This window comes from Mobula hypostoma, chromosome 19 (genome assembly GCF_963921235.1).
Source record: "Mobula hypostoma chromosome 19, sMobHyp1.1, whole genome shotgun sequence".
Classification (NCBI taxonomy): Eukaryota; Metazoa; Chordata; class Chondrichthyes; order Myliobatiformes; family Myliobatidae; genus Mobula; species Mobula hypostoma.
Window position 1 is genome coordinate 47,840,501 of NC_086115.1, and position 12,563 is coordinate 47,853,063.

Below are 12,563 nucleotides of genomic sequence, written 5' to 3' on the forward strand. Positions count from 1 at the left end.
AGATTGCGGAGGCATTAACAATGATCTTTCAAGAATCGATAGATTCTGGCATTGTACCAGATGACTGGAAATTTGCAAATGTTAATCTGCGATTTAAGAAGGGTAGGAGGCAGCAGAAAAGGAAACTATAAACCTGTTAGCCTGACATCAGTGGTTGGGAGGTTGTTGGAATCGATTATTAGGGATGAGATTACAGAGTACCTGGAGGCACGTGACAAAATAGGCCAAAGCCAGCATGGTTTCCTGAAAGAAAAATCTTGCCTGACTAACCTACTGCAAATTTTTGAGAAAATTACAAGCAGGGTAGACAAAGGAGATGCAGTAGATGTGGTGTACTCGGATTTTCAGAAGGCCTTTGATAAGGTGCCGCTCATGAGACTGCTTAGCTATATAAGATCCCATGGAATTACAGGGGAAGTTAGTAGCATGGGTGGAGCATTAGCCAATCGGCAGAAAACAGAGAGTGGGAATAAAGGGTTCCTATTCTGGCTGGCTACCAGTTACCAGTGGATTTCCACAGGGGTCAGTGTTGGAACCGCTGCTTTTTACGATGTATGTCAATGATTTGGACTATGGGATTAAATGGATTTGTGGCTAAACTTGCCAATGATACAAAGATAGGTGGAGGAGCGGGCAGTGTTGAAGAAACAGAGAGCCTGCAGAGAGAGTTAGATAGTTCAGGGGAATGGGCAATGAAGTGGCAAATGAAAAACAAAGTTGGAAAGTGTATGGTCATGCACTTTGGTGGAAGAAATAAACAGACAGACTATTATTTAGATGAGAAGAGAATTTAAAATGCAGAGGTGCAAAGGAACTTGCGAGTCCTTGTGCAGGATACCCTAAAGGTTAACCTCCAGGCTGAGTCCATGGTGAAAAGCCAAATGCAATGTTGGCATTCATTTCTAGAGGTATAGAATATAAGAGCAGGGATGTGATGTTGAGGCTTTATAAGGCACTTGTGAAACCACACTTAGAGTACTGTGTGCAGTTTTGGGCTCCTTATTTTCGAAAGGATATACTGACATTGGCGAGGATTCAGAGAGGATTCATGAAAATTATTTCCGGATTGAAAGGGTTACCATATAAGGAATATCTGGCAGCTCTTGGGCTGTATTCCCTGGAGTTCAGGAGAATGAGGGGGGAATCTCATAGAAACATTCCGAATGTTAAAAGGCCTGAACAGATTAGATATGGCAAAGTTATTTCCTATGGTAGGGGGGTCCAGGACAAGAAGGCGCGACTTCAGGATTGAAGGACGTCCATTTAGAACAGAGATGTGGAGAAATTACTTTAGTCAGAGGGTGGTAAATCTGTGGAATTTGTTGCCATGAGCGGCTGTGGAGGCCAAGTCATTGGGTGTATTTAAGGCAGAGATAGAAAGGTTCTTGATTAGCCAGGGCATCAAAGGGTATGGGGAAAAGGCAGGGGAGTGGGGAATGAGTAGAAGATTTGGATCAGCCCACGACTGAATGGTGGAGCAGACATAATGGGCCGAATTGCCTACTTCTGCTCCTATCTTATCGTCTTATGGTCCAAATAAATTGAAAAGGAAACTTCATTTCTAATGCTAGCAAGAATTTAACTTCGTTACAAATCTTCAATGAATTTGTACAAGCAAAATTTACGATTATTATGGATACAATGTCTCATTAGAATATACAATGAATTATGATGTAACAACAGTTAATTGATTAAAATTACATTTATTATTTCCTAGTGTTGAACTGGATTTCAAACAACAAGAGGACAAGTTTCAGCCCATTATGAGAAAACTACATTCGACTGAAGAAACTCAGGTTTCAACCCTGCCTTATTCACAAGAATTTTGTTCATCTGCCTATCAAAAGCAAAAACCTAGCAAGACTGAATCAAAAAAGCACGGGAAATGGAAACTGTGGTTTCTTTAACTAAACCCATTAAAATTTCTAAATGTTAACTCCATTCATATGAAGTGAACCCTTTTTGACTTATTTCAAAACTGAGCTGAATATTCAATTACCTGAAATTTAAAATCAGTCAATTCAGGGCAGCATTTAATTCAAGTCATGCAATATTCAAAATTTTAGTTCTAATGTCATGGATAATAGGGAAACAATTTTTTTTTATATTTACAGTTCACAGACAGACAGCAAAGTAACAATTCCAATCTATTAAATAATTATTATTAATCCTTTAAATGATATGATTTGGCCTGTTGATGTTCATCCGCCATATCATATTCTAGAATACCTTCTTCCATTAAATAATGCTGCAAAGAATTAGAGAAAAGCTTACTTTTACAGGGATTTCACATTTATGTTTCATTCATAAATCGTAAAGGTATAAAATTAAGATTTTCAAGCACTTTGCAACTTTGGGAGGAAAAGCACAGTTCTTTAAATAGGAATGTCCAGGCAAGCATCAACCATGTTTCTTATAAAGCTTTACAAACAAAAATATAACTTAATAAATCTGCTTATAAAGAATCACACCCAACATTAATAAGGCATAACGTTTTTCCAATTTGCTATTATGTATTCTCCTTGTAAAAAGTATTAAGTGTTCTCTTATGTATAAGTACTGATGCGTCTTTAAGCATTTCCAGTTGATAACTCTGGCACAGGATATATTTTTTCTTCACGAAGAAAAGTAACCAAAATTTTGATTGAATAGAAATATCAACCACAGATGAATGCACTTATCGAAAGGCAAGGTGGGGGATAAACTATTAGCAAACACGATAGTGGCTTTACAAGCTGTATAAAAATTCAGTGTATAGGATATGGATTTCTTTCCTCTTTATTATAACTACTAAATGTCACAGACTATTAGAAAATATGAAGTGTCTTTTGTTTTCACATAAGTATTTTGCACTACAAAAATGTTTCATTTTGTTTAACAAGCTTAAAGAAGCATTTGAAGTTAAATATTAACATAACAAGTGTATATTTGTAAAGCAACATAAATGAATATGAAACAGTTTAACTGTAAACACAATGAAAAGAACTTTCATATTTAATGCAATATTATGAAATTATTTTAACATCTTTGTAAATCATAATAAATGCCATTAATTTTACATAAGCTTCAATATTGTTTTAATCAGTAAATCTAATTTAAGCAAATCTTAAAACCATAATATTTTAACAAAGGTTTTTTGCTATTATAAAAAACAGCGTAATTCTATTTTTTATTTAGAGATGCAGGACAGTAACAGGCCGTTTCATCCCAACACGCCTGTGCTGCCCAATTAAACCCACGTCACCAATTAACCTGGTAACTTGTACCTCTTTGGAATGTGGAAAGAAACCAGAGCACCAAAGGAAACTCAAATAGTCAAAGGGAGAACATACAAACTCAGGTCACTGGCACTGCAATAGTGTCATGCTAACCACACTACACTGTCATGTTGCTCCTAATATTCCTTTTAAAATTCTGCAAATTATTATTCTTAAAGTCAAATTTGTAAGCTGAAGCAAATCAACTATTTGAGCTGTACGTTTATGGGCAAGATCCAAATATTAGTGTACCTCAAATTTCAATATACAGTTACCAATTTTCAATTTTAATTTTCTAAATTTGTTAGTGACTAAATTTTAAGATAATGTAATAGTTATTTACAAATTTCATAAAATCCCCATTGGAAGATGACTTATCACATCGTTGCACAGTTGAAGGTATTGATCCAAAAAGGGTAGGAAATTCTTATATGCTACTATACAAGAAAATCCAACATCTCAACATTTTTATTCAACCTTCCAAAATACGAAACTGCGTAATTGCATTCCTCTATTAAAAAAGACATTTGAAACATAACCAATCTTTATCTTTCTGTGTTGCATCCCAAGCATTTGGAATACAGACTGACTTTTCCTCTCTCAGACTAGAAGAAAGGGAAGATACTAAAATATTCAAAATTAGAAAAATAAGACTGCAAGGTGTAAATTAGCTGTAGAATGTACAGTGTCTGCGGAGGCACAAAACCCTAGCATGACAGAGATCGCATGAAAAATTAGAAACCAGCCTTTGAAAATATATTTCCTGTTCAATCACTAATGATTGGTGAGGAATTAAAACGTATGTTCCGGTGAATACTACAAGTGTGCACAGAACTCCATAATATTCGCTATTACGGAAGTGCCCTGTGATAATCTACCAAATGCCATTGTGGAGGACAATGAAGTGCACTTGTAGTGAGAGCTTCCCAGAAGTATATAATACTTAAATTTGATTACATCAATCCATGAAACACTGTCTTAAAACCAATACCAATTTCTTTGGTGATCAATACACCAACCACTGCTGCTCCTTGGCCTCACAGCCAAGCTTCAATTCAGCAGCGCTATTTAATGGGATCATCCACACCTTTACATATTGGTTGGTGGCTTATGTCAACTGTAAATATCAGGTGCTATCAGTAACAAGCGCAAGTTAACAAATTTAGTAGGTCACTTTTTTCTTGTTTTCAAAGTTGCTTCTGAATGGATTGGATGGCTTTCCCTTTGGAATAAGCATGACTAATGACTGGGCTGAGAGCCTCCAGATCAAATCAAACTTCTAAAAGAAGATGAACGTACTGGCTAAAAGAATTCTAGAAATGTCATTTCAATCTAGTGTTCTGACAACTCTCCTTCCTATCTGAACCTCAGGAAGGAATTAAAGGACAAATATGTGTTTCAACAAACATACTCAATGAAATATACTTCTCAACACAGCCACACGTACAATGCAACCACATATCACAAGGATAACATTGATGAATTAGCAAGATGGATTTAGAAATGAATTTTAATATATCTGATTTCATAAATGGTGTAAATTAAGAGATTAATATTCCATTGTTTTCAATCAATAATGGCACCAGCAATGTCAAATTCAAATGTGCCAATTACATTTCATTCTTCTGCCAGAGCCTAGCAGATAGGGAAAAATGCGTAGCTTTATCTGGGTTTAAATGAAGCAGAGTAGCATTGACTACACACACATTATTTGCAAATGCTCCATATCAGCTCAACCAAAAACTCAAAGGGATTCCACTTCATCTGGCTGATGTGCAAGTATAGACAGCTATATCTCATGTTCTCAAAACAGTCATGATGTTTTTATTCTACCAGTGAACAAACTAAAGTGCCAGTGAGAACATGGTTCATGACTTTGGGCACAAAGTTGTATCACTGATATGCCAAAATACTGCTTCCCACCTCTGGATGCTCCAGAAGGACTCAAGAATGATTCTCAAAATTTCCAATTCTCTTTTACATACAATAAAGGTTGGGGGGTTGGGGGGAGGAAGACACAAGAGTTCTTCCCTCCCCCACCCAAGCAAGTAGTGAGGTAAAAGAGAACGAATGAAAAGCTCAGAAAAGAAACTAGAGAAACTCCTTCCTGCCTAAACCACCCAGGATAAACTCATTCAAGTACCAGGAACTGCAACTATCCACCATCTATCTCAAATCTTATCTTTTCTCTGCGATTGACCTTTGAGCAAATGCAAACACCACCAACCAACAAATTCTCCAAATAAAATATTTTGTAATCATGCCACATTCCACGCATATGACAACAGCCAAAGGCGCCCCTATGTATCACATGCATCCCTGATGGCCATATCGTCATTGAGGAAGACTGCCAACTTACAGTTATGCTTCAAATGGCCTTACATTGCTTTAACCAACTCTGGACATAGTGGAGTGCAAAACATCAGGGCAGTAGCGATCTAGGCTGAGTAGTGGACAGTCAACTACACAGCAATATAGTGAGATAATAAATGTTAATCAAATTGCTATTGCCTTTTCTCAAGGAATCATACCAGCAAACCTAGTAATCTGCTACAGAGGAAATTGCTGGATTTCCATTCCGCCCTGGAAGTATGCTTTAGTACTTTGTTATCCACAGCAATCAAAGCTCCCCTGAATGTAAATTACCTTTACTTGTTCCAAGCAAGAGATTCCATGGCAGAATGGTTAAGTCTACAGACATAAACCACGATCACTATGGAAAAGGTGGACTCATTCCGCATGAAACACTGTGCAAAGTCTGTGATTAGCTCAAAAGCAGACTTTCTTGCAGAACTACCAATACACAAAGCTTTTTTTTTGCACATATGCATGCACTTTAGTCAGTACACTGCTTCTTTGAATTCTTCACTCCAAGTTCTTCTGAGCAGAGCCTTAAGGTAACTTTTCCCCATTGTGAGTTCACAATATACCTTTTTCTCAATAACTGGCTGATATGTCATTACTTGAAACTAATCTCTGGAGATTTACTGATTTCACCTTTGACATATTCTCAGAGATGCATGCAGTGCTGATAAGTGAGGTGCCAGTAATGAATGTGAAATCAAATAATGCTCTTTTCACCATTACTCCTGTCGACCATCCTGTAGCCTTGGTAAGTTGTAACTCTTGGATATCCGAAATGAAATATGAATTAGGGGGATTATGGTGAAGGAGATGGGGGAATGTCTACCCCCACGCTGTCTGGAAATCAAGCAATATTATCTGACAAGGGAAAAATATAATGAAACAAGGACAGATTATAGCAACAATTGATTCAGCCCTGATATTATCACACTTTCATTAGCTATTCTAATGAAAGTTAGCCATCTCTCTTGAATGGGAATTAGGGTAGAATTGACTAGAAATAACCTCTATTATTTATAGTCAAGAGAATAGAGGTGCATGAAATTATTTATATGAACTGGTTGTCATAATAGCTAGCAGTGTATTCAAGCTCGGTGATATAAATACAAAGCTTGTCAGAAGTGCAATTTATACATTAGGTACAAGTTCTGATTTTTGTCAATTCATTACAGTTGCTGGTGTTTCTGGCAATAGATGAGCTCTTTCTTTGAACCATCATATATCAGGTCATGAAAATACTTCCACAATGTTATCATAGAAGGACTTTCATATTTTTTGCCCTGATAACAATGAAGAAACAATAAATATTTTCTAAATATGCACAGTATGCAGCTGAAAGTGAAACGATTGCATTTTTTGTCATACACTCACTACCCATGAACTTCTAGGAGGTAGAGTTCACAAATTCTGTTGTTAAAGCAACATTAGTGTATTACTGCAATGCATTTTTTTCCAGATGCTACACACTGCAACATAGTGGCAGCCCATTAAGTGAATGATCAGGATGCTGGACTCGGTGCCAATCACGTAGACTGCTTTGTCAGGATGCTATCAAGCTACTCGGGTATCAATGGGTTTGCACATATTCAGGGCATTCTGTAACATTCCTCACCCAACCAGAAGGTGGAAAGGCTAATCATTTGCTCTTGCAATTACAGCATTCCTGTGTGTAGTCCAGTTAAATTATGAGAAAGTGGGTGACCTGCATATTGAAGATGACCATTGCTTATGTTTCTGCAACGTGAATGCTACTCAACAACCATAAATGAATGCCAAATGTTTTCTGTGTCTTGATGCTTAGACTATTTCATTCTAAGAAGCTGCAAATGCAATTGAATCCTACAAGACTTTAAACAGCTAAACTTATGGCCTTCTGACAATGGGAAAGTCATGGATAAAGCACCTGAGAATTACACTGGACCTATGACTCTGAAGGGTTCCCAAAGCGATGCCCTAAAAATAAGATGACAGACTTTAACAAAAACCTTCCTTCTCATTAGGCATGAATCCAGCCAAGTTCAGGATGGCTGCAATAACCCTACTCACGAAATTTCTTCAATATATGCTTTAACCAAGGTTATAATGGAGACTTGAAGGGAATTATCCCATCAGTTTGAAAGTTTGAACATCAGTGAATAAGTTGCAAGTGACTTAACAAAAGATGGTGGGGATCGGGGGAAGACATCAGGAGGAGGCCAAGATGGCTACTTGGCACTTTGCAGCTTAAACCTATTGCAAGTATTTCCACCCTCTCTTGGGTACACATCCCAGAGTCCACCATCATTGACCATGCTGATGTTCTTAAAGTCTTCTTCTCCTTTTGATGGAGTAAATGGAGAAGTTCTTCTATACTCACGACCGGGACCAGTATGAGTAGGAGTATTGATATGATCCGTTGGCTGTTGATTTGACTGATAAGAGAATGCTATACAGTATCATTTGTGGTTAATGATGCAGTTTGTATAATATTGCATATGAAGATACTGATTGTCAATCATGCAGTAGTAGAGGTCCAGGTGCTTTCAATGATAATACTGCAACAGACTGTTGCAACTGTTTGTTCTTAATGTCCTTCTAGTGCGTTTCTAGAGGTTTCCTTCCCACCTTAGGAATACAAGATCTCCACTTAACAATTCTTCAATCAACGCATCTAATGCATTTTGAAATGAATGGTGTCTATTCTCACCCCCATTACTGAGTCATGCATCAAGAAAGTCAATGTTCCTGTAAGATTGCCAACATCTGCTTCAGCCACTGTATACTTTCTCTCAAAAGGTCCAGTCAACAGGTTGGTTAGCCCTGTCTGTATGATGAAATCATTGAAATGAGCAGGCATCACAAAAAAGCCACATAATCATGAAGAAAGTGCAAACAGCACACAAACAATAGTTCAAAGGTTTCAAAGGTACATTTAATGTCAGAGAAATGAATACAATATACATCCTGAAATTCTTTTTCAGACGTACCTGAGATCAGGATTAATTTTGGCTCTGTGGACCAGTGAAATGGCAGCACTATCTATTATACCACTATACCTCCCTTCAATAAATAAATGCCCCTTTTAAAAAAAATTATAGTTTAATGCCAAGATGAAGATAATTAAACAGTCTGATGATGCAATCATATACAGGTCGACCTTCTGTAATCCGGCACCACTGGGACCTGAGGAGTGCCAGGATTAGTGAAAATGCCGAGTCACAGAAAGATCACATTAAGCAATAGCTAACCGCCTCATCATACCTTTAAAATATCAAAGGATTCAAAGGTTCATTTAATGTCAGAGAAATGTATACAATATACATCCTGAAATGCTTTTTCTTTGCAACCATCTACAAAAACAGAGGAGTGCCCCAAAGAATGAACAACAATTAAATGTTAGAACGTCTAAGCTCCTCCTCCACTCCCCTCCCTCCTGCGCATAAGCAGCAGCGAGCAACGATCCCTACCAGCAAAAAATAAAGCGCACCCATTACCAGCACTTAAGCGTGAGCTAAGCGATAGTAAAGACACAGACTTGCAGTTACCCCAAAGACTACATTGCACTCGCAGTTACTGAGGGAATCCTCGTTATAGTTTCTTTTCCTCCGCTTAGTAGTATGCTTAAATTCAGCGGGTCACCACATCTGATCTGAGGTTGTAGGCAAAAGTGAACAGAGCACCGGCCGGGTGACGTCAGAGGGCAGTGCGCCACTGCCGGCAGGCAGGCGAGAAGGCGGACCGACCCAGCGCACGCCAGCCCCTCCCGCCGCTGGCCGGTGAGACGGGCGGGTGCTGGGTGGCCGCGCTTCACGCAAATGAGATTAATGAATGCAGGAAAACAGGCAGGAATCACCTGTCTGTGCTTACAAGAGCGCTCCAACACGTGAACAAATCCAGCACAACCAAAACAATGCACAGCAGATTGGTATGGTGGCCCAGAAAATTTGAAATTACAGTTGTGCAGAAAATTTGAAATCAGTGCAGATTATTGAAGGAACCAGATTACAGGTAGTCGGATTAGTGAAAGTCGACCTGTACTGGATTCCTTTAATATTTTAAATAATTATGTGGTGGAGGAATTCACTCAATAGATCTTCAGAACAACAGAGCTTACCAGAAAGAGAAATGTTGTCTTGAGAAATAAGTTTCATATTTGAAGGTTTTAAAATATTCTTTGTTTTCACCATTGGTGTGCTCACAGATCAGGAAAACCCTACCAGATAGCCTCTCTCAAGATTAAAGATCTCAGGATGCCCCAGAGTCATATCTTACATAAAAACAGAAATTATTCAGCATTTTCATCATTTTATTGATTTTTTTCTAACTAGAGATTTTATGTCTCAACATTAAAACAAGTAATTTTCAACATAATCTCTAAATTATATTGCTGTGATGGAATAACTAAATCTGTTAAAATAGAACATTCCCAGTTTAACATTCATGACCAGAAGATGGCCTACTAGTCAGAAAAATGTGTTTGGGTGGGATTGAGAGAATGGAGAATTGAAAATAAATAGAATAATTGGGAAATTAGACCAGGTACTTTTATATCCCTTGTATTATTCCTCTAACTGTAGGTACAGTATATCAGTAATGACCTTATTACAACAAAAGGTTATTTCTAAGAGTTTAAACAGATCATGACAGTAATTTCGAGCAGTCACCAACAGCAGAGGTTTTAATCCAACCAGTCATACACTACATTTTTAGCCAATTATTAGAACCATTCTTGTTTCGGTATTTGCTCGTCCTATTTACCTCGACTTCATTTATCCAGATGACCCAGGTTGCTTCACCAGACTACAAGTCTATCATAAATGGTGAGAACAGACTTTGGCTTTCTGTCATTTTAGCTTAGTCCTCATTCAGTAGAATCACAGGTGATCTGACTTCTTAGTGCCCACTTTGCTGCCCTTTTTCCATCTACGATATCTCCAAGACAATGGATTCTCAATCTGTAAAGCACCTTCCTTTAAAATACCTTCTGGAAGTCCAAATACAATGAGTCTACTCTCTGCAGAGATTTCCTCAAAGAGAACTAATGAATTACTTGTTACAAATTTCTGTTTCATAGAAGGCCATACAACTTATGAAGATTATGCTGTCTCTCAGAGGAATCCCAATAGTCCCAATCACCTACTTATTTCCCTGTAACCTACTAACTCCCCTCTGAGTTGCCTATCACCAGCCATCTCGGCCAAGAGTTATTTAAAGTAGTCAATTAAACTACCAACCACCACATTTTTGGGATGTGAGGAGAAACCCAGACATGTGTAGAAACTCACATGTTCACAAGAAAATGTGCCAAATCCACATAGATTCCAATGGTCAAGACCGAATCTAAGATTATGTGTGGTGCAACTGTGCTATGTTTATTAGATTAGATTAGATTATGAGGACACTCAGTCCTCGTTTATTGTCATTTAGAAATGCATGCATGCATTAAGAAATGATACAATGTGCCTCCAAAGTGCTATCACACAAGAACAGGACAAACCAAAGACTAACACTGACAAAACCATACCATAATTTGATAAAGAACAGACCATGGGCACGGTAAAAAAAGTCTCAAGTCCCGATTGACTCCTACAGTCCCTGATAGCAGGCGGCAAAAAGGGAGAAACTCCCTGCCATAAACCTCCATAAACTGACAACTGCCGATGCGTTGGAAACACCCGACCACAGCCGACTGAGTCCATCTGAAAACTGAGCTTCTGATCAGCCCCTCCGATACAGCCTCCCGAGCGCCATCCTCTGCCGAGCGCCTTCGACCTCGTCCCAGCTGCCAAAACAAGCAAAGCCGAGGACTCAGAGGACTACTCCTCTGGAGATTCCGGATATTAATGGACAAAAAGAAACAAATAGTTTTCTCATTTTTAATCAAGTTCTTCCATGGATTCAGCTTCCAGGGCCAAACATTAAAATTAATTTTCTACAACCAACAAATCACTGTACAGCAATTTATGTATGGATAAGCTTCTATTTTTTCCACGTGGCAAACACAAATTATACTTTAGAGTGCACCTTTAATCTAGTGGAACATCCCAAGATGTTTCAGAAATATCATACAGAATTCTTCATCAATTACAGCTTGAGATATTAGGGCAGTTGGAAGTTTTCAGGAATGTATTAAATATAAACAGGATTCAGAAAGAAATTTCAGAGCTCACTGCCCAAGTGTCTGATGCAATTAAAATCGAATAAGTTCAAGAGGTCAGAATCAAACATTTAGATACCTTGGAACTTAGTGGGGATGGAGGCAATTATAGAGAATGTGAGGAACAAAAGCATTTACATCTAAGACTATAGGTGGAAGTTTTAAAAATTATTGCACTTTTTAAAATCTTTTCTATTTATACTTTATCCCCACAAAAGGCTGCAGAGTAGTTTTAAAACTGCCTCCCTCCAGTACCAAAATCTCTTCCCTCCATGCCAAAGGCATTGGATATAGGAACCACTGGACCATTCACAAATGAAAAGCTGTGAATGAACCTAGAGATTCATAGTCTGCTGAGGGCTTGACTTGTGGCATTCAAGATTGGTAATACAGAGTTATACAAGAAGTTCAGGTATTTCCGATTGAGGTTACAGACAGAATTTGATGTACGTCAACAATGGCAGGATTTGCACGCTATTACTTCCTACAAAGTGAAACTTAACATCATTAATGGCTGGGATTCATCACTCCCAATAAGCGCAATGCCGTTTATGCACACTTTGTAAAGGAGAATAGAACTACAAATGTACGAATCAGAGGCACCTGTGACCCTGTGATCTCTGTCTCAGAAGCCAACATCAGATCATCGTTCAACATAGTGAACCCTCGCAAGGTGTTAAGCACTGAATACATAGCTGAAAATCTGTGCCAACCAACTGGTGGAAGTGTTCAAGGGCATCTTCAATCAGTCACTGCTATAGTCAGAGGTTTCCACCTGTTTCAAAAGGGCAACAATCATACCAGTG

The 12,563-nt window shown here is 38.2% G+C and overlaps 2 protein-coding genes across 5 annotated transcripts in view; one reads left to right on the top strand and one right to left on the bottom strand.

The window, feature by feature from the left end:
- LOC134359016 (inhibitory synaptic factor 2A) overlaps nt 1-2,977 on the top strand; it is a 53,615-nt gene extending 50,638 nt beyond the window's left edge. For both annotated transcript variants that reach the window (XM_063071823.1, XM_063071824.1), the window contains one exon: nt 1,718-2,977. In XM_063071823.1, coding sequence (XP_062927893.1) covers nt 1,718-1,907 — 190 coding nt within the window. In that variant the 3' untranslated portion in view covers nt 1,908-2,977. The remainder of the gene's footprint in view (nt 1-1,717) is intronic.
- dock1 (dedicator of cytokinesis 1) overlaps nt 1-12,563 on the bottom strand; it is a 575,517-nt gene that overhangs the window by 327,608 nt on the left and 235,346 nt on the right. The window lies entirely within an intron of this gene.